The 26,977-nt window shown below is 44.3% G+C and overlaps 1 protein-coding gene and 1 long non-coding RNA gene across 2 annotated transcripts; both read right to left on the bottom strand.

The window, feature by feature from the left end:
• Positions 1–5,024: 5,024 nt before the first annotated feature.
• LOC126044837 (alveolar macrophage chemotactic factor-like) lies at positions 5,025–9,175 on the bottom strand. The gene is made up of 4 exons (XM_049815080.1): positions 9,114–9,175; positions 7,000–7,126; positions 6,764–6,847; positions 5,025–6,089 (listed from the first exon to the last, which is right to left on the bottom strand). Exons 1-4 carry the CDS (start codon positions 9,169–9,171, stop codon positions 6,065–6,067), a joined length of 294 nt encoding a protein of 97 aa, XP_049671037.1. The 5' UTR covers positions 9,172–9,175; the 3' UTR covers positions 5,025–6,064.
• A 6,733-nt stretch (positions 9,176–15,908) lies between these two features.
• LOC126044939 (uncharacterized) lies at positions 15,909–26,223 on the bottom strand. The gene is made up of 3 exons (XR_007507831.1): positions 26,137–26,223; positions 15,999–16,125; positions 15,909–15,919 (listed from the first exon to the last, which is right to left on the bottom strand). It is a non-coding gene; the product is annotated as an uncharacterized LOC126044939 (long non-coding RNA).
• Positions 26,224–26,977: the final 754 nt, after the last annotated feature.

Below are 26,977 nucleotides of genomic sequence, written 5' to 3'. Positions count from 1 at the left end.
ACAGTTCTGGGATATTTATGACATCAGTTTCCTCATCGTTAGGCTGGGGGTGATAATATGTCATTACCTCCTGTAGACTGGAGACTCACTTCCTTAGTGAAGAAGGCTCTAAAGTTAAGAAAATTATTTTTTTGCTCTCAAACATCCATGTGGCACTCCATCGTTGTACTAATGTGTCAGAGTGAAAAGTGGCCTGCAGTACACAGTGGTTTGAGAGTGTTGGTCTTGTAGTGCATCCTGAGATTTCTGTCAAAAAAAATACAAAACTCTACTGGACAGTTAAATAACCTAGGTATTTTCCCTATATAAGGAAATATAAAAGTGGCATGATGAAGTCTTTGTGGTCCATATACTTACTTCTCCCACATAAAGTAGTTGGTCTAATAAAGTTTTTATCATTATGAGTAAGTCTAATGAAGTATTATCATTACTGAGAAATCGTGTCTTGCTGACCAATGGCTATTAGCTCCATTGTGGCTTAGACAGAAGCACTGGACAGAAGTGGCAGTTTCAGATCCCAAGTGCTGGTATTCAAAATATCAAAATGGCTAAAAAAATTTACATTTCTTTTCTGATTTTGACTCTGTATATGATTGAAGAATAACCTGCATCTTCACCATTTTAATTTAATACTGAAAATAGGCTATTTTTATTTAGTGTGCCACAAGCCTCACAGGTGAGTTTTTATGAGTATACTATTTTCCTTGCAGTGAATTAGTATTTCCCACGTAATTTCCTACATCTGGCATCAGAATAGCACATTTCCTTCTGGCATATGATGACATGGATAATAATTTAGAGTGCCAAAATTAAATGCTGTAATGAATCAGGCCAGCGCAGACAGGAGCAAGAAGATTCCACACCCTCTAAGGAATCTTTACTCTTTCATTATTTTCCAGATTTCCTTTTTGTTTCTTCATCCTTCTTTCTCTTCCTTTTAGTCTTAGACAAGTCCAGCTGCTTTCCCCTTTGGATCAGTTTTTCTCATTAATCTCCTTTTCAGCTGTTCTAAGAGACTACTCATAGCACCTCTTTCTGTAGAACCTGTATTATCTGAGCTGGGAAGTAACATGTAGCTGGGAAGTAGAGCACCCTAGGGTTAGAGGCCTCATGTGAAGCCTGTGGAAGGAGGCTACAAGGCTACAATTAACTTTGTTAGGGTTTTGATCTAAAGACTTAGAAAGGGTTTTTAATGCAGAATTATTGGTGTTTTCATTCTCATTAACTGGATCCATTTCAGAATGCTGACCTGATTCCTTCACAGATAGCTCAAAACCTTTGCAGTAACCACACTAAGCCTTTTGAATGCAGAAGTCTGCTAGTGACAACTTAATCCTGTTTTTCACAGAACAATTTATCCCGTAATTCACTGAGAAGGAATCATAAAGCAGCTCACCCTATCAAAACCTCGAGATATCCAAAGGTGGCACAGATTGCAACAACAATAATGATGCAGCATCCTGTATGTGGCTTTACTAAGCACATTTCAGCTGGTCTGGTCTGAATGTCATCTCACCCTGGTGCTATGCACTCATTGGCATGCTCCCACAGCAATGCCTAGTGTGGTGGCCAGTCTTACATAAACTTGGCATTAGGAACAAGAAGAATGCTGGGACAAGAAGTGCAAAATTCAGACTCTGCGGCTACATTCCTGTAAAAAATTGCGGCAGTGCATGAATGAAGCTATATTTCAGGTTCCTAAATAGCCCTGTTGGCAGTGTGATATAATGTATGTTGGCACCATTTAGTGTCTGTGTTAGCAAGTGTCCGAGGAGCTGTGGCTGATTGTTTTCATTTACCACACCAATTTACTCAGCATGAGTATTACCTCATAACTTGGCCTTGGTTTTTGGTGGTTTCAGCTCAGTGGCAACATTATTACATTACTCAGAATGTGCAGATGGAAAAGTTGCACTGAGATGGTGACTGTCTGAATGAGGACAATTTGTTTCATATTTATCATTGGCTTTTTATAACCCTGGATCAAGAAAATGCTTAATGAGAGGTTAAAATTGTGCACATACACACGTGAAGATGGGCAAAGCTTCCCAGGAAGGACTGAATATAGCACTGCTATACAATGTTGGAATCCATAATGATGAACAATTTTTTTATTGTGATTGCCAATTGATCACTTTGGGAAATCACAGTGGTGAAGAATTCTCTTTATCTGATTTGAAAATTTATATTTGCTGTTTTTGAAAAAAAAACCCCAAACAAACCAAAGAAAAACAAAAAACCACCAGCCACTGTGTTCTGCTTGAAAATATTTGTCCTTAGGAAAGATTTTTATTTCTTCCCCCACCCAAGATGTAGGAGAATGTTTTTAAATGGCAGTGCAAATATTGCATACAGTGACAAAACTATTTTTTCAAATCACTTCAAAATTGACTAAAAAGAGAGGAAAGTCTACCTAAGATGCTTTTATCACCTGAACTTTTTTATGTTTAAAGGAACTGACCTTTCATTAGGTATCTCCCGTCTGCTACTACTGCAAGCACAATATAACTGCCTGGGGAAAGCCCTCTTCACAGTCTCCCGGGAAGGGAGGGCAAAGCAACAGGTCATCAGGTGCTGAGTCCTCATTCACTGATAAATTAACACTGAAGAGTGCGCATGTTAATCAGATAAATCATATTAAATTGGGTGGTGGTTCCAGGAACGAGGAAACCCAATTCAAATCAGTGGAAGAAGTTTCTGAAAGTGTATGTTTTCTGTAGTTCACTGAACATGACTAATTCAAGCACCAGTTCTAACATGGTTCTGATATGCAGTGATGGTGTAATCTTTCAAGACTGTAGTTACTCTTCCTTGTCATGCTGTGAAGTTTCTAAATCATCCTTCAACAGTGGAAATGATAGTTTCCTTTTTTTCATGCTGACATTGCTATTCCTGTAGGATATGAAATCAGCAGCATGAGGATCAGAAGATTGACTCAGCACGCTTTGTGAAACAAACTGCTCTGGTTTAGTGCTGCCTCCATTTAATTTGGTGTATAGGGGAGATTTCTTCAGCTGCTCACAAAACACAAACCCACAGAGGTCTTATTTTGTATCCTGGAAAGGCCATGACATTTCAGGGCCTTAGGACAAAAGAGCGTAACAGCAGCTGCTCCACGTCTCATTACAGCTTCATCTCGAACAGTATCTTGATACTCATGGTGACCAATAAAGAATGCTTGGGGAAGCATAGCAAAAATATATAGATACCTTCCACTATTACTTTTCCTCTATATTTTTCCAGATGCTAGGAATTTGAAGTTGAGGAACTTCTTGAGCCAAAGACAGCATCTTTGTGTTGAACGGGCCTTACAGGATTTTCCCCCATTAATTTGTCTACTCACTGCCTGAACTCCTGGAAGCATTCAATATCCACAAATAGGTGTAGCAAAGAATCCCACAGTTTAACTATTTGTTGTAAGAACAACACATTCCTTGAGTTTCTGCTGAACCTGCTACCTTCATTTTTTGCCCTGTTTTTCTTTTAGATTGGAATCAGTGAGCAACCATTCCTTGTTCTCCTTAAGCATGCTATTTACAGCATTACAGAATTTTGTCATGTTCCCTCTGTCATCTCTTTTCCAGGCTAAAAAGACCTATTCTGCTTACTTGTTTCTCATCCTATAACTCTTATTCTCTTTCTTGTTTTCATCTGAACTTTATCTTGTTCTACTATACAGATGTCCTTCCTCCCCCTCCCCTCCTAACCATAGTTAGACAGATCGCCTCCCATGTCATCTGAAACTTCATTGTACTTCAGAACTGTTAGGTTGGCTCGGCTTGTGCCTATTCTTACTTGTAATACAATGCCGGCCTGATGATAAAAGCGCCATCGATATTGCCTCTGCTGAAATCCACTTTTACGTCTGAACACCTGCCTACAGTGCAGTTAAACTGCCATGGAAGCAACCATAACAATCCCTGGTTTTGAAATTAAGTTTCATCATTTCTTGACAATATCAATATCTTACCTGAAATATTATTATTTATGTTTGAGAAAGATTAGCTTGAATCAAAGAAGATAACAACTATGACAATGATTAGAAGACTGAATTATTTATACTCTGCAACAACAGAAAGGTTTTACGCTGTCAAAAAGGACTACAGGGGCTTTTTACAGAGACATTATTGGGGAAGGAAGGAAAGACCTATTCATGCAGAGGGACTGCAGTGGAAAAACATCGAGAGAGTTGAATTAATTCTGGGCAAGGGTAGATTGGAAGTTAGAAGAACTTTTTAAGTATTTGCGGAGTAATGTTTCTGCAAGAGTTTTTGCAATGGCAGATGTGAGGGCAGGAACCTTAAATCTTTTTAAGATGATGCCCCCGAGAGGGGCAGTGACATTTGCCTAGCAGGTGCATTTTTGTTTCCTAGAGGCTTGGAAGGAGATTTACTTGCTGTTTCTCTGCATCATATTTATGTTGTATTAATAGTCATCTGTGTCAGTGCAGTCACTGGCTGTCTGCAGAGACAAAAATTTGAATCTGAGATACCAATTTGGGGTTTACCATAGAGATCAAAACTGCATTTATCAGATGTTTTTCATTACCAACTCCTACTGTAATGTGCATATGTGCTCCCAGTACCACCTTGGTATGAGTGTGCTCTTGGCAAAGTAAACTTAGCAAAAAAGCTACCTTATTTGAGTTAGAACTGAAAGAAATATACTTTTAATCCAAACATTGATAAAAAGATCAGTGGGTTTGTTTCTAATTAATTGACTAGATCAGCTTCTTTTTCGATATACTTGGTGGAAGAAAATTCTTCTTGCAGAAAATACTTACTTTTTCAGTTATCTGTAAGGTCTTCATGGCAAATCTGGTTTGGTTTCATTTTTTTTGGTTTGTTCTTTAATTTATTAAGTAGTCAGGTGGTCCTTAAATAGCATCTCATGCTACACAGCTGAGACATCATCTCTCAAATGTGTTTGGAGACCTACAGTGTTAGTATTCAATGATGATGTCATGATCTCTTGCATACATGAGAACCAGAAATGCACCTGTGTTCAGGTGGGTAACGGGTGCTTTTAATTTTGAAAACAGGATCGTATTCAAATACGTTACTTAAAGGGAAAAGGAAATGTATTTTAGCAAAAGCGTCATTACTGAAAATAAATTTAAAATCTTGTTTATTGTCTTGTAAAAACAGACATAGCGAATGAGAAAATTACCTACAGTCTTGCTGTACTTACTGTAAACTTTTATTTATTACTTTTCAGCCCCTGGTGCACTATGAATAAACCCTAACAATAGTTTGCAGGTGGCAAAACTCTGAGCATGTTTGAAAACATTAGATTATATTTCACACATATTTTCTTCACATTTCATTTATGAAAAGTTGAATTGATGGCTTCTAAAAACCTTTTTTTATGGAACAGTCCTTGTGACATTGATAGCTTGGTGACAAAAGCAGAACTACTGTGACTCTGCCGTTTTAATGTTAGAGGTATATTTAATATGCATAAGACCAAAAAAATGGTTTTTAAACACTGAAATCTTAACAGCATTTGCTTCATCTCATTGACCATATTGTGTCTAAGCAAGGTTTTTATTGATATCAAGAAATTCCTTTTTCCCCTTTCTTTTCCCTTTTAATTTTTTTTTCTTTCTTTAAGAATCTCCTTTGGTTAATATTTCTTAACTTTGAAAACTACAGCCCTCTTAAAATAGACAAAACTGTACTTCATAGTCCTTCAAAATGAAGCTTAGAGATGATTTGGTATAAATACCAGTTCAGTGAATGCCGAATCCTTGCTGTTGCTAAACCTGTGCAGGTGTTTCCAGCTGACCAATGCAAGGTTAGGGTTTGGTTAGGATATTGCTTTAAATGCCTCTGCAATTAAGCACCATGTAAAATTTTGCCATAAAATACGAGAGTCTGCTAGTGTTGTGACAGCCTATTCAGCCCAGCAGTTTCCTTTTGCAGATGAACAGTCTGTGCATGGAGGGCAGTGAGGATAGAAAAAGCTAGAGTGAAATTATGAATACTGTGAGCCTGGAGACACTTAAAGGCTAATGGCATTTTTATGCAGCTTTCTCTTGCTTGCAGAGTTGCCTCTGTTTCCTTTACTGACGCCGTTTCTTGGATGCACTGTAATACAGATATTGTAATGAATTACAGCAGGCACAAAGCAGTGGTATTAATTTACAAACATCGAAACCAGACAAAACTGGATTCACTTTTAGTGGAAAATAAAATAATTCTTTTCTGTTTTGTTTCTTTTGTTTGTTTAATGTTTGTTTAATTTGCACTAGGGGGAAGTCACTTGAAACTATTCTAGAATAAGTTTGCCTGGATAGCTGTTGTGTGTAATGTATCTCCGAGGGGATGCACGCACCCACAGACACAAGAGAAACTTGTCATAATGATCATCTTGTCTCTTGGGCAGACCAGCTGGTGCAGGGCAGTGCTGAACAACACTTCTGTATTGCTTCCAAGACTCTTCCTCCAGAAAGCCCAAACATTGTCCTTGGTAATTTGGAGCTGAACACAACCCTGAGGAACCCTGCATCGATATACTTGTTTGAAAAGTATGACATGTAACAGTTAGTTTGTTTTAAATTACTGAGATATGTCAGGTAGGCCTTGCTTCTGCCTTGTCCAAAGATCAACTAAATCTAGTCCTCCTGTATTCCTAGCCCTGCACTACTCAAATGGGTCTCAGAGAACGAGCACTGAAGATTGCACACGTGTTGATGTTTATACTGGAGAAAATATGCCCTTTGGTGGAATAATTCCCGTTACTAGGTAATCCTGGCAGTTACCTGTGTAGAATCCTGTTAATTATCATCTTCACCCATTTGGCCTGGGGATCTAAACAGATTTGCTGGCTGTTCTTCAGCGTTGCTCTGCGGTGGAATGAACATTTCACTTTAGTTAATATTGGCACCTGGGGAGGTCAGAGGAGGATGCAGACAAGGCTGAGGACTATAAGCTTAAGGGCTGCTAAGTCTTCAGCATTTGTAAACCATGACTTCTCTTGCTTGCTGACTTTACTTACATGATTTCCACAGTGCTGCAGTGTGGGCCCTTGGGAATGATTTCTACGTTGGCCAGGCGCTTTGGCAACATTAATCCTGTGACGGTCTGGATGCAGTGACACCGCAGCTCCGCTGCCAGCATCATCTCTGTGAGGAAAGGAAAGGGAAGCTTATAATGTCTGCAACTGAACCAAACTAACAATGAAAATATTAATTAGAGAAAGCAGAAGGGATAAAAAGTTCATGCCTCAAGGTATAAATGGATTGCTGTTCTTGGGTTTAAGGTAGTACCTTCACTGAGCAAGAACAGGGCATTTGAGATCTGCAGACTTTGTACAGTTAACAATTTATAAGTTCCCATTACCACTACAATTATTTTGGCACCCCACAACATCAAGTGCAACAAAAGGCTACTGAAGTGTGGGACTCCTGTCTTATGAGAGGAAGAAAAAGTTAGCTGAACAGGCAGATGGCTACTCCCCATGAATACAGTCTGGAGGTGAAACTTCTTTGGGCTAAAATTCTCAACTGGTACCTGGTGTGAAAAAGCCACGAAAATATTCTGCTTAGAAGCTTAATCACGATGCTGGGAAAGGTGTGGGGGCATCTGAGGAAGCAACTCTGGGTAAGTACTAGGAGCAAGAAACCCAGCAAGCTTTGGGATGGAGTTTGATTAAATTATGCCACACATTGTACAGCACCCAAGCCCATGGACTGAACTTGGTGTTGCCTGACAGTCCTTCCAGACCCACATTGCCCTAGTGAAGCAAAAAAAAAGTTATCCTAGCTTTGGGGATTGAGCAGAGAGCGCCAGAGGGGTGGTCTAAGTTATCCAAGATCGCAAGCCGTGAAGCCTAGGGCTTTCCCATCTCCACCACTGCAGCCACTGGGCTATCTTCCTGTTTTCCTGTCAAATATCACAGTTTAAAATGGACAATCACAACTCTCACATTTGTCCATTTTTCCTACTAAGGGAAGCTGCATCTTCAGCTTGAAATTCCTGACAGTTGAACTGTCGAAGATATTTGAAAAAGGAGATTCAGTACTTTGAGGGCAGTGTCAAGAAGCAAAAACAAGGTCCAGATAAATGGATGTGGGGCACACGGACACTCTTACTGAGATGAGTAGGGCTGCAGGAGCCAAAATCCCAGTCAGTTGTTCAGTCCTCTCTTACTGTGGGTAGACTTGACATCCCTTAAGACCAAACAGCAAACCCCTTTATCTCACCCTGTGCTAGTTCTACCTTGACATGATCATCCACCTGTTTCCCTTCTTCACTTATCTGCCCAGCTGAATCTGCCGGTGCTTCTTTTGGCTGACCAACACCTCCCTACCTACCTGGCAGAAAGCAGAAAAAACGCACTTGCAAGTCAAGCATTGCGAAGCATAGAGCATCACAGCAGAGAAGTAACATCCCATCTGCAGGCTCAAGAGAAGTGAGATTCCCAAAGGCTGTGCCAGGTCTTCACTGCAAGTGTGTGTTATGATACAGTCGCCCTGTTAGCCAGTTCTCCAGCGTGGAGGTTGGCCACATCCAGCTCTGTTCTGGCTCAGGAGAGGCTGCACATGTGTGTCATCCCAACGTGAAGCCAGGATGCATTAGGAGCAAGCATCCACATGGGGCTGAGGCTTGGAAGCATTCCAGACCCCTGAACTTGGCATACTTGCTGCCCACAAAATACTTTTTGGACTTTCCCAGCAGAGTCTGTTTTTTTTTCACCCTCATGTTTCTCAGGAAAGAGCTCTAAGAGATAGCTGTTGGTTAGAAATAGATTGATTCAAACTAATTTGAATATTTGAATATTTGAATAAAAGCAGTATGAAAAGCGATAGCGATGCAATGTGCCACACAGTTATTGCAGGCTATCACTTCTGAGGCCCTGGTTGTAATCTCATTTTTCTCAGAATATTTAAGGGACAAGTTCACCAATGTTAGTGAATCTCCACTAGCTGAAGACTAATAGGAGACAAGAAATAGGCCCACTATGACAGTCCATGAATATGTTTTTCTTGACCTGCTACCTCAAAGACAGTGTGAGTATGGAAGTCTGACACACCTTGAAAACATTCTGTGTAGCTAAACCACATTGCAAAAGAATTGTAGTACAAAGGAAAATAAATTGAATTTTCTTACCAGGAAGGTTGCCCATAAAAGAGAGAATCAGGAGGGAGATTAGAGTCTTGCTATCCATGACTGCTCTCTGTGCCTTCTTATGGTGAACTGAAAACAAGCTCTGCGGTGTCTTAAGACCCACATGGGACTGCTGATGCTGTTACACTCCAGGATTTGCTTCTCACACACATGCATGTACAGATGGAATTACTCTTGCTCCTGCCTTTTGCCACAACCAGAACAAGTACTGGGAAAAATCTGAGATGAAACGGCTTGTGCTAACACACCTGAAACCGAGCAGTAGGTTGGAGCCACTCTGCTTGCTGTGATTCCTTCCTAATTCCAAGAAAACAGTAAAACACTAAGAGAGAATAACATGCTAGTTAAAGCAGGGAGAGAGGTATTAAGCTTCATTGGTTGTCATCATTTATAGCTCAGTACTTGCCTAATTTACTCTCAGTGCTGAAATACAAGACAGAATCAAGTTAATAATAGAACCTTGGCAAAAAGCTAGGTAATTGTGTTATTTGGATAGGATGAGGAAGTCAGAGCATTATCACGTTAAGATATTGATCTTTAAGAATCTCTTACATATACTTATCCACTATCCCATATAACACCTGGCAAATTCATGGGCCAGAATGGGCTGGGGACTCTTCCTGTGGCTGTAGGGAAAGAGACTTCAGCTGTATGGACAAGACATGCCATGCCACATGCTCTGATGTCCAGAAAACAGCTCCTGAGCTCTTGCATTTATTCATACCGCAAAATAATACAAAAAAAAAAAAAAAAAAAGAAAGATTTTAAGCAGCTTTGAGTTTTCAACACCTCTGAATATTAAGCAGTGTTTTAGAAAGCACTTAAAGCTATGCTTTAACTTTGTCATTCCAGCTCCCATTCCTTTAAAAGGGAACTAATAATGTGTGGTTCATGATTTTGTTTAATGAAGATTTGAGTTACTTGTGCAATACTACACACACAAAAAAAACCAGCTGTGGAAATGCTGGAAACAGCCACCATCTCCTCATGTTCCCTTCTATGCCCTTAGCCCTCTATTGGTTTTACTGTGTTCTTCTCAGGCAAGAACAAGTCCCTTCAGATTTGCAAGCACAAAGAGGCTGCCTCTTACTACGGTCTTGCATTTAACCCTATTGAATACATATTTTTTTTCAGATCTCTTCTTCCCACTGCTTTCAAGGTGTTTCTCCTGAGAGGAAAATTCAGATCTGTACTAAAAAAAAGGCATGCATTTGCCACACTGCTGGTCACTGTCTCCTGGCCTATGACCAGACACGCACACTGCCCGCTGTTTTCAACCCCAGTGCAGCCCTGCCTTCTCTTGTAATGAACTGCTGATGATTTTGATATATCTAAAATACTGTATTCATAAAGGATTCTTGAAGCTAAGGCACTTGATTCTATCCAGTCGATGATACAGAACCATGTTGCATTGTCATGCAAGTGTGTGGTAGCTCACAAAATGAACAGATATTTGTGGTTTTGTGTGTGTACTTGCATATTGTGAAATTGGTTGTTTCATGAAATGACTGAAATGTTGGTAAATTTAGAAAATGACTGAAAAAATAGGTTAAAGTGTTAAGAAGTACTTAATTACAATATTTTGGATTATTAACTCAAAAGTACAAGTAAGAACGTTTTTTCTAAAGTATATATTTAGAAAAGCATTTGCTTTCAAAAACAGTGAAGTTTGCCACTCTACAGTTCTAAAATGATTTTTACAACTAAGGTTATTTCATAAAACAATGGAAAACTTTAGGGGTTTTGTGAAGTGAACAGTTCACAGCAGAAAAGTATCTTTGGTTACTGTAAGGACCAGGATGAAAGGCTTGTTCTATATGTATCTGTAAATATGTCTTTTTGAAAAATTGCTAACATTTCGTGCAAAATAACCTTTCAGCTTTGGTCCATATGTTAATTTGCATAATGTGACTTCAGTCCTTTGCAAATAATGTGGAGGCACATGTTTTTGCATTCTCAGCAGGTGTCAACTGCAGGGCTGCTCTCTCTGCTGTATCTGAACACTTCTGTGACATTTTTTTAATCAGCGGAGGAACCTGCACCTCCTGGTCAGGTATCTGCAGCCCAATGGGCCCGTTATCACCACCTGAGTCTTTATAATCTCAGGCTTGTCCTTCAAGGAGAACAACTAGAGTGCAAGACAAGGCATAAATTCTGGGACAGGCAAGCGACTTGTGCTCGGAGACCAGCAGAGGAGGATCCTGTGGGATTCCTCAGTGAACAGGAAAAACCTCTGCAAAACTGACAAGCTTGGGCTTTAGGCCTATAGTGACAAACAGCATCCATGGGATGGTCAGGAGGGTAGACTAGTGATTTCAGCATAATAATGAGGTCCACCAGAAATGTGAACTGCATTGGTCCTGTCTTGGAAGGAGGCTTCCATTTCTGTGGTAGAGTTAGGATGATTGAAAACGAGCTGGATGGTAGAGGTAGGAGGGAAGGAGGGAGGGAAGGAGAAGCCAAGTGCAACTTTGGTTCTGCAGCCCAACATGGTGTGACTAGAGGTGAGACAGAAGAGGGCTGAGGTTATTTGTCATTATGCTTCCTTTTGGGAACTTTTTGCTCTGTGTGGAGAAGTGGGAAGTCCAGTAGACTTGCTTCAGCATCTGGATGAGCCTCATCAGAAACTGCCTAGATCAGTGAGGTCTCATTGTACAGTGATGTAAGAGGTGACACTGTTTTTCTGCATGTGTGCAATAGAGCTGACATCACCTGTGTGGAAGAAGCAAGTTGGCTAGCATAGGTGCAGCCACAGACGTGTTGTGTATGCCTGGGTTTGGAAATGACCTCTTTGAATTCCTGAAGGGTGTTTTGAACCAGGAGGTGCTAGTCCATTAGAATGCCAGCAAAAAAGGCAGTCAGGCTCTTGTTTTTCTCTGTCAAGTATTGCCTAAAATGCCATTTCTTAGAGCTATCACTATATAGAAGAAGAGGATAGTAAAGATAGTCTTCCATCCCTTCAGATGCTGCTAAGCCTAAGTGGTGTGGTATCAAACAGGGCTCCAGTCAGGGCAGAGCTTTCTGTGCAGATCCTGACTGTGGAAACGTTACCCCATTGAGAGTCATTCAAGCACTTTTGAGGATTTTCAAAAAACAAATCAACTCTATATATCAGTTCTACTGTCAGATAGGAAAAATGTTCACATGAGAATTTGTTGCTGCAGTTTCAGATAAGGGCAAGGACATGTAGCTGATCACCAGCATTACAAGGGAGCTCCCTGCAGACCTCTCCCTTACAATTAGCTGGCTAAATTTACCCTGCAGCCAAGGGATCTGTGCAGCCCAAGCTGTATGTGCAGCACAGCACAGCGGAGGCCTGGGCCTACTCCCGTTAGCTGCGTTAGGTGGGTCACCGACTCCTCAACCCACAGATGTCTCTTAGCATCCCTACAAGGGTGACCTCTGGTTTAGGTGCCAAATGGCACCGGGACCTACACCTGTATGAAATAGAACTCCCACGGAGAGGAAAAAAAAGCAAAGTTTCTCTTTTTCTCACTAATAAAAGGGAAATATAGTCTAAAAGAGGGCAAAAGGTTGAAAAATGCAAAGAGGAAACACTATATTAGCATAAATTTTGAGGAGGAACATGTTCTCGGGGAAGACAGTAAATAATCACTCCACCTCACTTAGCAATGTGGACTGTGGGGTGAAACTCTCAGTATTTTTATTTGACAAATAGTATTGCAGTAATTTGGAAGCTGCTGTTTTTCCTTACAGCCAGATTTCACTACGTGACTGAACCAGTAACACTAGTCATTTGAGTACCTTCAGCTTCTAGGTAGTTCACAGTATGACCCAGTGGAATAGCCAGTTGGGTATACAATATCCATCATTTGAGTCATTTTGTGATTTCATAATATGCAATTGATCTGAGTAGATGTGTGCGTGTACATATACATATATAGTTGTCATATTGTAAAATCCACCCTTTGATAGACATTTTATTTATTTAATTATATACATAACCCCTCCCATTATCCATTGCTTTTTGGCCTGTAGCTTTGTCCAGCTTACACTCTCCCCTAATTTCTTCTCTAATGCTTGCAAAGTTGCATTAATTGGATTTGTTGTTTTTCTCAGATGCAGGACATCTTTTTAGCCCTTAACTACTCTAAATTTCTGTGCTAATCTGATGGATAAGTCGGGCAAAATAAATTATTTTCTCTGGAAAGGGTTTTTAATATAATAAGACTTTTTCCCTTCAAAAGCAAGAGTAGGAAGATGGTATCACTAAAAAAAAAAATATGGTAATTTCTCCTTTTTCTGAGCAATGTAATGCTTTCTCCTAACCACAACAGCCTAAATATTGGACTTTAAAATTCTGGCATTACTGAGAGAAAAGCTATTTTATACATCAAGAAGTTTTCAAATTCAGTAAGCTGTCCACAACTAAAAAAAGTAACATCCAGTTACTTGCTAGGTAAAGAGGAAGAAATAAGGAACAAGGACAGTCCTTGTTCGTATGAATTTGTTTTTCAATGATTTCTCTCAAAGAAAACCTAGACTGCATTATGAGGATGAGCCAGCTTTCTTCAGGTGTCACAGGAGAACACTACGACTCTTAGTCATGTCAACAAGACCAGGATATGGTTATACCTTCAGATAAGGTTCTATTGAATTTCATGAGCAAACAGCAATTGATTTGTCTGTCACTACATAAGTACTATGTAGCTAGCAATTGAACATACTGTTTGCACTAGAAATGTGCACTAAAAAAGAATCCAGAGGTAGAGATTGTTTGCTTTAAAAGGTGTCAAGGCTCCTTGTTACAGCTGGGACCTGAACAATTTCTTTCTGGAAACAAACTCACTGTTGTAAACTGTCATGGTTTTGTACCGCAGCAGACACTGTTGCTCCTTCCCACCCAGCAAAACATGTTTAACTTTAAACACAGCCCCACTTTAAATTAAACCAGACTGCAGATTGCAGGGGCTTACTTGGATCCAACACATCCATCCTGGAGTTAATCTCTCTTCACAGCAGCAGCTCTGAGTGAAGGGTTTCAATAACATGCCTCTGAATCTAAAAGCACCTTTGCTTCGTACAAAGCATCCCTGACACTTCAGAGAGAGCTGGACTGCGCGTATGCCTGGGAACCTCTGGGCACGCACAGAGGTTACTGCTTCCCTGCTTCCCAGCTAGCCAAAATAACACAGGCACACCAGTCCATCTTAACATGGAATTCACCAAAAACCCCAGTATATTTTTCAACAACAAGGTATTTTTATTGCATTGTATTTCACTACATTACCATTTAATGATAAATCTCGCTTTTTACATAAATACGTTTTTCCAAAGCAGAATAAGGAAAATTACTTATTCTATATGAATTATGACAGTATGTCATACAAGTAGACATGAAATATCTAAGCCTCTTCAGAACATTTACTGTTCCTTTACATCTTGTGCATAAATACCAAATAATTAAATGTAAACTAATTTAAAAACAAACCGACCCCAACATTATCTTGCTAGAAACCAAAACAATCTCAGCATGAAACCCCACAATTTCATGGAAATTCTGAACTGTCATAAATATTGAATAGAGTGAGACTTCAGGAGCAACTTTTCTGTAATTTCACTGTGCAGATCCTAGGCATTCTACAGTAAATGCTAGTAAGTTACAGTGGGGAAAACAGATTGAGCAAAACATCGAGCCCAAGGCTCATTTAGGCCCCTAAGGCAGCACACTGAGCATGGCAGCACAGCACTGCACTTGTTTCAACTAGTTTTTATTTCCATGTAATTCTGAACGGACACTAAAATGCCAAGTGCCAGACAGCGCTCAGAATCAGCGATCTTGTTATTCCTCACAGAAGGACTACCCACTATCATCAGCACTGCCCATTGAAACCTCTCTGTATCGGACTATCTGCAGACATTTGCACAACGGTCTCTACAATGGACCCGTCTTCTTTTTGGATATTAATGCTATTTATAAGAACTTGTTGGCAAATTGTATTTGGAGGGAAGGAGCCTGCACAAAGGTGGGGCTACTCAGACTGTGAGCACTGCAGCAAGGTTGCTGGGAGGTGCCTAGCAAAGCCTATGCTGTCTTATCAAACGGATTCAGTCACTTCAGCTCAGACAATTAATACCTACGTAGGAATAGGCAATAATAAATATAAGGGGAGGGGAGAGTCTCAGAGAGATTGAACGTAGAACAGCTGGTCTACAAACTCATCAAAACTAGAGAGTCGGGCGGTTATCTTCTTCCAACATCCATTTGCCGGCATCCTCTGGCAGACACAGGTGGCTTCATTTGGAGATGTTTCTTTCCTCAGAGCTGGTTATGTGAACTGCAACAGGCAGAATTCAGATTATACCGCCAGTCAGGAAATCTTGCACTCCAGATAGGAGATGTGTGTTCTGGAAAAGGTGCCTGATGGTGATGGTGGACCACACTGGCCCGGTACTGCAGCTAGATTTGTGTTTCATCAGGCATTTGCTGTGGATAGTCTACCTGACCCGCAGGGTTTGCTCTGCCCAGCAAAGCAGCCACATCTCAGGCAATTTGGGGCACAACTGAACAGATTTCCCCATAAAAATTAACGGCAGAATGTGGCTTGTTACTCCCCCAACACCCAGCCAAAAGCTAAGCCTGGCCTCCAAAAGGGCTCACGTTAGCGTCGGCTGTGGCGCAGTGCACGTCCCCGTCCCCCCACGGAAAGGGAGAGCCGCCCGGGCCCCCGGCAGGCACCCACCTGTTGAGGATCCTGGTGACGATGAGCTTGACCCAGGGTGCGGAGGGGCTCAGGCACACCGTCTGTCCCTGCTTCGTGGTGGCTCTGCGGGGCGAGGGAGGGGGTGAGGCCGGGGCCGGGGCCGGGGCCGAGGCCGGGGCCGGGGCGGGGGCCGGGCACTTACATGACCTCGGGCTCGGCGCAGTGCGGGCCCTCGGCGACGAGCTCCACGCGGGCCAGGCGCCGCGGCGGGATCACCTCGGACACGGTCCGCACACAGCGGCAGCGCAGCTCCCCGGCCAGCGGCGCGCCTGGCAGGCGGGAGGCGCCGCCTGAGCCTCGGCTCCGGCGGCCCCCCCCCGCCGTCCGACCACCCCTCCCCGGCCCCCCGCCGGGCCCCGGGGGCGCCGGCACCCCGCGCAAGCCCCTGCCGGCAGCCGTCCGCGGACGGCTGGGTGCCCCCGGCTCAGCCCGCCTGGCGAGCTCGCAGCCGCTTACCCCGGCAGAGAGCGGCGGCCAGGAGGAGGACGAGGAGGAGGTGCGGGCTCATGGCTGGTGCTGGCGGCCGAGGTGCTGCGGGAGGCGTCTCTGCGGCCCCGTTCTCCGCCGGTGCTTTTATCTCCCGCCGGGAGCTGTCGGGCAGGAGAAACGTGATTCACACGCCGTCACCCATCTTTCCCTCCTCCCTGCACATCCTCGGGTGGCCGCTGCTGGCCCTCTTCCCTGCCTGCCATACGCCGGGGTCCGTGAACGGGCTGCGGGGTCGGGTTCTGAGCTCTGGCCAGTCTCCCTGCCTCACTGCTTCTGGCCGGGGGTGTCTGTTCAGCCTGCTCCACTTACCGGGGAGCCCAGCAGTGCCAGGGAGCCAGGGGTCAGAACTCACACAGGAACGGACTGTCGCTTAGACACCAGAATTTGGGGGTGAAATTTAGCCTGGCCCGAGTTTTCAAAGGATCATGGAATGGTTTGGGTTGGAAGGGACCATAAAGATCATCTAGTTCCAACCCCCCTGCCATAGGCAGGGACATCTTCCACTAGACCAGATGGCTCAAAGCCCCATCCGACCTGGCCTTGAACACTTCCAGGGAGAGGGGAGCCACAACCTCGCCAGGCAACCTGTTCCAGAGTCTCACCACCCTCACAGTGAAGAACTTCCTTACATCCAATCTAAATCTACCCTCTTTCAGTTTAAAGCCATTACGTCTTGTCCTATCACTACATGCCCTTGGAAAAAGTCCCTCTCCGGCTTTCTTGCAGGCCCCCTTTGGGTACTGGCAGGCTGCTGTAAGGTCTCCCCAGAGCCTTCTCTTCTCCAGGCTGAACAACCCCAACTCTCTCAGGCTGTCGTTGTAGGAGAGGTGCTCCAGCCTCCTGATCATCTTCGTGGTCCTCTTCTGGACCCGCTCAAGCAGGTACATGTCGTTCTTATATTGGGAGCCCCAGAGCTGAACGTAGTACTGCAGGTGGGGTCTCGTGAGAGCGGCATAGAGGGGGAGAATCACCTCCCTCGACTTGCTAGCCACACTCCTTTTGATGCATCCCAGAATGTGATTGGCATTCTGGACTGCAAGCACACATTGCTGGCTCATATTCAGTTTTTCATCCACTAATAGCCTCAAGTCCTTCTCTGCTCTCAATCCATTCTCCGCCCAGCCTGTATTTGTGCTTGGGATTGCCCCGAACCATGTGCAGGACCTTGCACTTGGCCTTGTTGAACTTCATGAGGCTCACACAGGCCCACCTCTCAAGGCTGTCAGGGTCCCTCTGGATGGCATCCCTTCCCTCCAGCACATCAATGGCACTACACATGTGGGTGTCGTTGGCAAACTTGCTGAGGGTGCACTCAATCCCACTGTCTATGTCGCTGACAAAGTTGTTAAACAGTGCCGGTCCCAATGCCAACCCCTGAGGAACACCACTCGTCACTGGCCTCCACTCAGACATCAAGCCATTGACCGTAACTCTCTGAGTGCAACCATCCAGCCAATTCCTTATCTGCTGAGTGGTCCATCCATCAAATCCATGTCTCTCCAATTTAGAGACAAGGATGTCACGCAGGGCAGTGTAAAATGCTTTGCACAAGTCCAGGTAGATGATGTCTGTTGCTCTTCCCTTATCCACCAATGCTGTAACCCCGTTTTAAGAAGGCCACCAAATTTGTCAGGCAAATTTGCCCTTAGTGAAGCCATGTTGGCTGTCACCAATCACCTTTTCTTGAAGTTCATAAGCCTGAGAGGTACTAGTGGAAACTGAGACATAAAATCCTTTGCCTTCTGCAACTAAGTTCACATTTAATTTTAGCATCTGGCTTTCTCTGCCAAACACACATTAATTTCCATGTGGATTTAGTTGTTAGCTGAAAAGCAAAGAACCCTGAGTGTTATGCAAAGCAGTGAGTGGTAGGGGTGCTCTCCAGCCATCTGGAAAGATGTCAAGGCTTAAACCCTGCCAGAGGATCCAGGGATACCTCTGAGCAGCAGGTGCAGTCCAGGGGTGCCACAGCCATCCCACCCTTTCTTCCCAGTCTTTGGAGATCATGCATTGTTTTATTTCAGTCCTCCAGCTTTTCTTTGGACTGCTGTTGTGCTTCCTGGAGCAGTGAAGAGTGATTAAATTTTTTTCCACTAAGATCTTTTCAAAGATGTAATAACTGTGTTAATTTTTTTTCCTTGGTCTGGGCAGCAAAAGAGCCAATCTGGTATTAGGCAATGAACACCTCGTTTCTTTTAACTCGGGCAGGGGAAGATGACAACACAGACTGATTTATTAGTGCAGTGTGTCCAAGCTTGTAAATCAGCTCTCTGCTTAATTGCACAATATTCCCAGGAAGAGGGAAGCTAAGAACAGAGATAACTTTGTGTTTGCAATTACCTGTTCCATCAGGTATTTCCCTGCACACTGACCAATTTGACTGCCTTGCCATTAATGAGCTGACTTTTCTGCCCTTGGAGCTGGGTGTGAACTCACTGATTTGGGCCTTGCCACTGCAGTGTCTGTGGCTCTAGGTCCATCAGATCTGTAAGCCATGGGGCACTTGAATATTTCTCGCTTATGCCACCCTGCAGGCAGTTATGGAAGCACTAAAGTAACCAGGAGGGGAAGATCTGAGAGCAGTGGGTGTTTGTATTTCTCTCGAAAGCACCTGCCTCTCATCGTGCTCGGTCTGCCAAAGGGTAGGAAGCAAATACCTAATTCCTAACCATCTGTAATTCCTTCTGCCTTGCTGATGAGTTTTCTGAAGAACTACATGTTCTATCTCAATAGGTAAGCACCAACTATCAAATGCTAGCCTGGGTGCTAGTCCTTGCTCCACAACACCAAAACTCAGCTAAAACCCTGCCTGTTATTGTGAAATTTACAAGGTGCCAAGGGAAAAATAACATTTTCATGCTGAGAATCCTGTTTCTCCAACACAGAAATATTCAGAGTAGAACCTTAAGTGGTATGCTAGGTGTGCCAAATGCAAAGACATCATAAAGATGTGGACTAGCTTTAAAATGTGAGGAATATAGTCTCTGTGAAGTGTTTTCTGACTTTTTTCTCCCCAAATTTCAGGTTCCCCCCACGCTCCCCACCCTCTATATAAACTAATGTTTCCTGCCTTGTGGCTGTTTATAAGATATGGCATTATGTGCTGTCTTTTGTTTATTTGGGAAAATCTTGCCTATGCTATCGGTTTGTTTTTCTTTTTGTGGCATGTTCTGTGCAAACAGGCTTTCTGCTTCGGAAAGTACCACCTCCATAGCAGCCTCGTTCTGAATGCAGTCGTCTTGGATTTCAGGGTGAAGACTTCACTTGTTGCGTGAAGTCCTCATCACACTGACGTCAGTGGCAACTTAGATGAAGCTGGCTTTTCATCGCTGACTTCAGTTGTCACTTTAAGTAGACCAGGTATAGAAGAACAATTGGTGCTGACCTGCATTTTACCCCTTTTTTTGAGCAATTCATGGAGGGCAGCAGTGGCTGAGCTCTTAGAAAATTGCTACAGATGGTATGTTAAAGGTCTGTCCCATGGAGGAAAAGGATTTCTCTGTTAGAGAGTGACCAGTGCCTTGCATCACATAGAAATCTGCATTTACTGAGCATATTTCATTAGAGTAACTACTTAAGTCTTATCCAAAACTCTCAGCAGGAATTTATGTCCAGGAATAGGCTTAGCTAAATAAAATATATAGCAATATCAATGATTACATTAGTTTGGCGGTTAAACATGCAAGTGGTAAAACAGCAGTGACAAACTCCCCATACAGTGAGAAACTCTTCAATGAGCCTTCTGTCCCGTTGGTTTCAATTTATCAACTCCAGCAACAGGATCTTAAATTACATTACTTTCCTCTGTCTTCTCAAACATCTGGAAAGCCGCTTCCTAGTCTTTTTTGTCTCCAGTGGGAGACTTCATAACAAATAATCAAGAGGGCCTTAAAAAAAACAAGCTACCTTCAACTAAAGCTAAGGTTCTTGTGAACTGGGAAAGTTTTTATCTTTTTAGTAGAACAGTCACAATCAAAATCTGGAGGACAGGTGTTTGTGGGATTTGGAACTTAATCTGTTCAGGGCTTATAAAGTCAACTAGACAATGTGCCCATGTTTTCCTGGGCCTGGGACCGCCTCCCTGTGCCAATACAGCTTTTCAAAGCAATCTCTTTTATTATTCTTCAACTAGGAAAAATTCATTCACATACATTCACTTGCCACTGCCTGGTCTTGATGTGAATTATAACATATTTCAGCATTAATTCAGCAGATAAGCTGTTCAGGTATATTGCTTTTAAAGGGAGATCTGAGCACTGAGCAGCTCATAACCATGAAATAATGATATGTCAGGGAAGCAGAAACTCACTGCAGAGAGAGGTGAAGAAGCTCTGAGATTGCTTCACTATGCCAAAAAAGGAAATACTCCTCAGTCAGCAAATGTGGCTTGTTGACAAATGTGTAACATCTGCAGTGCTTATGAAGAAGCTGATGTGCTCAGTCATTTTCCTGTGATGTAATTAACCATTTTGTTTGACGTTCACAAGAACATTTATTGATGGGCTAGAATGTCTTCATTCTCTGACATATCAAACTCCTCAACAGCTGGCCTGACCTTTAGCCCAGGCTAGAGTTTGGGGACAGTCTTGTGCAAATACCCATCATACCAAGAGAGCGAGAGGAAACTCGAGATGTACAACAACTCGAAAAGATGTCTCGTGCCCAGGAGTGTTGCTCAGTCACTTCCCTTTAAGCTGTGCTAGACTAACTCTACACATCTGGCTCAGTCAGGGTACGCTCCAAGCCGTATTATCAGGATCACGTTTTAGAAAAAAAAAAGCAATAAAAAGTCAGATGAGCATCATTTATTCTGTCTCTCTCCCTGTGAAACAAGAACACCTTGTGCTGTTTGGACTGGTGCTCAGAATAATCCTGCAACTATTCCTTTGTAGTGGAGTCCATGCAGTAATCTTTAATGAAGGCTGTGACTAGGAGGCAGCTGAAATTATGAATATGTGATCCACACTGTCACTTTCAGATAGACTCTCAACAAAGTTAAGAGGAAAATAATTCAGGATCATCCCAAAGGAATGAGCTCTTTCAAGGATTATGCCCTGGGCAATTAGCTGAATTTTGCAAACGGGACCAGCCCAACCTCCTGGCCAGACTTTTCCGGCTACAGGGAGATTCCCATCCCTTTTCTGACACAACCAGTTGGTCACACTTGGTCATTAGTTACTGGTGAGACATAAGAGAGTCTGACTGGTCCACTGCCAGTTAGCATGATGAAAGGCCATAGGTATGCTGTCCTCTTGCACTGGTGCCTCCTGGAAGAAGAGATAAGGAAGGGAGGCATCAGATAATATTCTTATGCCAGTGCGTATGAATCAGGGAAGCCCAAGGAGAAGGAGTAACTTTAAAAGCATTTATCTGTGATGAGGTTAGTGTGTTAAGAGGTCTATCTGATGACACAAAGAGGACAAGAACCTATGTCGTAAAGTAAGGAAAATATGCAATCTGCACAACTCATCCTGCTGCTGTGCATGGATGATATTTTTGGGACACTGAAGGAAGGCCCAGCAACATTAACCTCTACTTGACACTGACATGGTAGACCTGACCCTTGCTCCCACAAGGTGAGGATTATTGCCATGGATGATTAAGGTGCTTTGAGCAAATAAGTAGCAGAATTGATGAAACTGGTTTTCAATGGACTTGAGTTTTGCAATTGAATTCTGTGATATCTAATTAGATACAAAGTCCAACCAAGGAACTTCCCCCAATTAAGGCTCGAACTTCTCTTTCTCCCTCTGCCTTAGGTTGTCTAGTGTGTTACAAAAGTGTGTTATGTGCTTATGCTGCAGTCTTTTCCTCAGTGTGAGCACAATGGCAATTTCTACAGCTACTCATAGACTTTCAGAAAACATCTAGAAAGTGAATATCTTTGATCCTAATACTTTGAAAATGGCCAACACTCAAAAGTTGCCAGGGGAACAGAGGAATACAGAATAATCAAGGCAGCTTTGTCACATAGTAGACTTGATTTACTAAGAAAACCAGGCTAGATCCTGCCAAACAGATGTGGAACTGGATTTCAGTACTGTTCCACTCCCAGGCAGTCATCCAAATAAAGTAATCACATTTGAACAATAGCTTTGCAGACAGAAAATCCCCATGTTGTCTATGGTAGCTACAGACATGTAGCAGGGGTAGAGTGAAGAGGACATCCAGCCATTCCAGACCTATTTAAATATGTGTGTGCTGAAGAGATGGCGTGGGGTGGAAGTGGAAAGATATTCAGATGAGGACAACAATGCTGAAATCCTGCTGCCACTCTCAAAGTGAGTTGAGAATCACTGTCAAGCTTGTGCTGTACCTCAGATTGTCCTTCACAGTCTCCTCTAGCCACCTAGAAGTGCCCCAGTAGCCAGAGGATTCTACAGGTCACAGAGGGAGTGCTGGGGCAGCCACATCTCCTCTTTGTTCCATCAAACAGCTTTGGAAATCTGTCCACTTTGCTTCTCTGCTATGAACTTTCTGATTTCCAGCCTTTTTTGACCCATGTAAATATGAGGAAGGGAGGAAGGTGCCTTCCTTCCATATTGCAGCAGCAGAATTTGCTTAGAGCAATGGCCTTGCGGCCATATTTGTGTTAAAATGGTGTGTCTGTGTCCCAAACAGGGAGAGGAGCCTCAGTCCTAGGCACTGTGCAAGTATGGACCAAAAGGATCATTCTTCCCCAAAAAAGGCTTCCATAGCTGAGTAACAACAATCCGTATGAACTGGGAAAGGCAATGTCAGGTGTGGCAGACAACAGATACTGCAGTACATTCGCATGACTCCGATTGCACATCTGCAGATTTGTTACTGCAACAACTAGGCAATTTGGAAAGCAAGTTCTGTAGACACTTTAAATTCCACATTCCCAACAATTTCCCCTTTATTAAGGAGAACATCCAGCCTGGTCATGTTTTCACAGAGGCTGGGAATAAACTTTGTGAAGCCATCACAAATGTTGGCATGACCAGTATTTACTTAGGAGGCAGTTTGCCTGAGGAACAAATTAGCAGCAGGCTAATTGGGGCCGAAATAGGTAGTATTGCCCTTGCTTTACCCACAGCCTACCGCCTCCTGCTGCATTTTCATGGAGAACGTGTCAGAAAAATACATTGTGAAAATAGCATTGCTCCTTTGCAGTAGGTGAAAGGACAGAAGCATGACAGTAGACAGAAAGAAGAGCCTCTTGGGCTTGAGGAACCTGAGACGATCACACAGCTTCTTATTTAAACTAACGTCAATCTGTTATTGGTGATGAAGTTACGTTATCTGACCTCTGCCATCCAGACCGCAGTTTGCTGGCTTCATTCAACTTAAACCAGCTCAGACTCGCTCCCTGCCCTTGGCCTCCAAGGGGTCTGCCAAAAGATCAGGGTTTCTTCTCAGCCTCTCCAAGTGGCAGCACTAGCTTGTTTCAAGCACAGCGAGAGGATGGAAGGGTAAAATGTTTTCTCGTAACCTTGCTAAGAAAAGGTTTAATCCATTTGGCCATATGGAACCTGTCCTTTTCCTCATTTCAAAAGGAACCAGAAACTGGCACAAATATTTAGGGGGATACGTGGGAAAGAGTTGTTTCACTGCTCTAAACCCTATTGTCTCTAGCCCAGTTTTCAACTTCTAGGTGACTGCAGTGAAATGGAAGCGAGGAAAATGGAGCCCTGGCGCTTTTCACATCAGCCTCCCAAATAATTTAATTTCCCTGCAAATGGGACCAAATAAAAGAGGTTCAGTCCTACTGCTCTCAGTCCAGAACTCCCATTAAGGCACAGGAATGCTGAGGATTGTAGTTTTGGAATGGTGAAAGTGGGCACAGCTTACAGAAACCATTAACTAAAATGACAAGATTTGATGGTGTAAGATCTGGTTTTTATGTTAACACATGGAAGCAGACACCAGGCAAGTATATCTAAATATTTATTTTTTAAAAAGCACAACTCTGTAAGTAACAAGGGGAAATTTCTTAATTAGGAAACATAGATAGTAATAAAAACATCGGAAAAAATCTTCCATTTGATATACAGGAACTTATTACTGTTATTCTGGATGTATGATGATACCTCTAGACAATAATTATACATGTATAACGATGAGGGTTTCTTCAGCATTTTGGAAAATGAGTAGGTGAATAGAAATCACATGGTCTCACCATGATGACATTTAAATACTAGTATTTAGAAGTGGTTTAGATCCCCCTTCTTTTTAATTTCCTGCTGGACAGAAACATGAAGAGAAGAGGAAACTGCATATACACAATTCCAAAAGGAATCTGGACTAGAATAAATAAACATCCATCAACACAACTGCACGTTCCCTTACATATAACTTTATATAAATTATGACATTATGCCATACAAAAAAAGACATCACATGTCTAAGGTTGCAAGGAGCAAAACCCACCAGCTCCCTCAAAATGCAAACGCACAAGGTAAGCAGTGCTGTGTATACCAGGACTTCTGGCAGGAGAAGGGAACTAGAGGCTGCTGGTGAACTTGCGCTGCCGAGTTAACCTTTGGCTGTGGCACAGCAGGCTGCACAGCTTTCCAACAGAAGCTGGGAAAGTTTTCTCCCAGGCACGTAGTTTTATGATGCGCAAAACAAAACAAAGACGTGTTTTGGAAGGCAGCAGTTCCCATCTCCACTCAAAGCTGCTACGCAGAATAAATGTTTCTACGTGAGTTACTAAAGTCCTTACAAAGGCCTGTAGTGTGGAAATACATTTCATGCTGATGCTAAAGCCTCATCAGTGGTTTGCTGATGATGCAGCCCAAGGGAATATTTTCCTGTGAAAGAATTCAGGATATTCCCTGTATCTTTTCTCCTGCACAACACCCCAAAAGCAAGGTTTTAAAGGCAGTAAATTAGCACAGCACTGAGAATGCTGCTTTTCAGACAATGTCCAAATAAAAGACACGTCTTACATAGTACTTGCAATATTTAAATAGATACAAACAGGTATCGTTACGTTAAATAAAGGCCTCAATAAATAGGCTGAGCTCAAACGCAGTGCATTTCAGGAGAAGAAGGCCCCCGAAGCCTCAGGCTCAATGTCATCTCCCCTCCAGCGCGTTTCTCTTCCCCGGTCAGTTCTTCTGTGCTGAGCTGAAAGCAAAAAGCCAAGGCGGCCGCGATCAGCGATCGCCTGCCATCACCTGCGAGCCTTCAGCTTGCCTGGAAGCAGGGTACGGGGGAGGTGAAAGAGGCTCCCCCCTCGCTTTGCCCGGGGGGTGCTGTGCGGGGGCCGCCCCGCTCCGTCGTCCCAGGACATCCCGCCGGCGGCGGGCGGAGCTGGGCGTGCTGCCCCCGGCAGGCACCCACCTGTTGAGGATCCTGGTGACGATGAGCTTGACCCAGGGTGCGGAGGGGCTCAGGCACACCGTCTGTCCCTGCTTCGTGGTGGCTCTGCGGGGCGAGGGAGGGGGTGAGGCCGGGGCCGGGGCCGGGGCCGAGGCCGGGGCCGGGGCGGGGGCCGGGCACTTACATGACCTCGGGCTCGGCGCAGTGCGGGCCCTCGGCGACGAGCTCCACGCGGGCCAGGCGCCGCGGCGGGATCACCTCGGACACGGTCCGCACACAGCGGCAGCGCAGCTCCCCGGCCAGCGGCGCGCCTGGCAGGCGGGAGGCGCCGCCTGAGCCTCGGCTCCGGCGGCCCCCCCCCCCGCCGTCCGACCACCCCTCCCCGACCCCCCGCCGGGCCCCGGGGGCGCCGGCACCCCGCGCAAGCCCCTGCCGGCAGCCGTCCGCGGACGGCTGGGTGCCCCCGGCTCAGCCCGCCTGGCGAGCTCGCAGCCGCTTACCCCGGCAGAGAGCGGCGGCCAGGAGGAGGACGAGGAGGAGGTGCGGGCTCATGGCTGGTGCTGGCGGCCGAGGTGCTGCGGGAGGCGTCTCTGCGGCCCCGTTCTCCGCCGGTGCTTTTATCTCCCGCCGGGAGCTGTCGGGGAATTTCCCGGGTGCGGAGCGGAGCAGGGGGTTGTGCCTGGCTGGGCTCCCCACCTCCCGGCCGCGGGCCAGGTGGGGAGGCCGGGCGGCCGGACTGGAAGCACCCCCCGTTGGCCCGTTTCCGGCGCCGAGCGTCGGGTGCCGAAGGAGCGGGGCAGGGGGAGAAGGGGCGCCGCTCCCTGCCCCGAGAGGCTCCCGGCACAGCGGCCCTTTCAGGTACGGGGGAGGGGGAAGCACGGCACCGCACCGTCCCGAGCATTGCTCGGGGTCTGCGTGGGACGTGGAGGAGACTCGCCCCATTCTCTGGAAGGACCTGAGGCTCTTTCGTGGGGGATCTCGGTTTGCTCTCAGTTAGTCTCGGTGCAGGGTGCTGAGCCGAAGGAGGGTTTGGGCTCTGGAGCTCGCCTTGCTGGCTAACCCCGTGCAACTACGCACTCTAATCCGGTGGGGGTTGCTCCCCTGAGCACCCCTTTCTTCACCTGCCTTTTGAAAACTGCAGACCTGTTTTTCCTGCAGCTAGGAGACACCCAAATTTCCATACCTACACGCCACTAATACAAGTCTTCAATTCCACTCCTCTGCACAGATAGGTCACTCTTTTTGTCTTCATGACTGTCAAGGCATTTTGCTAACTTTTGTTATAAACCAGCAAAAAAGCAGTTTTCTGGGAGCTTTTAAAGAAAATTAGATGCAATTTTT

Source organism: Accipiter gentilis, chromosome 12 (assembly GCF_929443795.1).
Source record: "Accipiter gentilis chromosome 12, bAccGen1.1, whole genome shotgun sequence".
Taxonomy (NCBI): domain Eukaryota; kingdom Metazoa; phylum Chordata; class Aves; order Accipitriformes; family Accipitridae; genus Astur; species Astur gentilis.
Note: the sequence above shows the minus strand (reverse complement) of the source record. Positions and strands in the feature narration are given on the sequence as shown.

Coding starts and splice junctions, on each gene's coding strand:
- LOC126044837 (XM_049815080.1), bottom strand. CDS start 9,171: ATGGATAGCAAGACTCTAATCTCCCTCCTGATTCTCTCTTTTATGGGC. Junction 7,127..9,113: donor TTTTATGGGCAACCTTCCTG/GTAAGAAAATTC, acceptor CTTTCCTCACAG/AGATGATGCTGGCAGCGGAG. Junction 6,848..6,999: donor TGCAGCACTGTGGAAATCAT/GTAAGTAAAGTC, acceptor ATTCCACCGCAG/AGCAACGCTGAAGAACAGCC.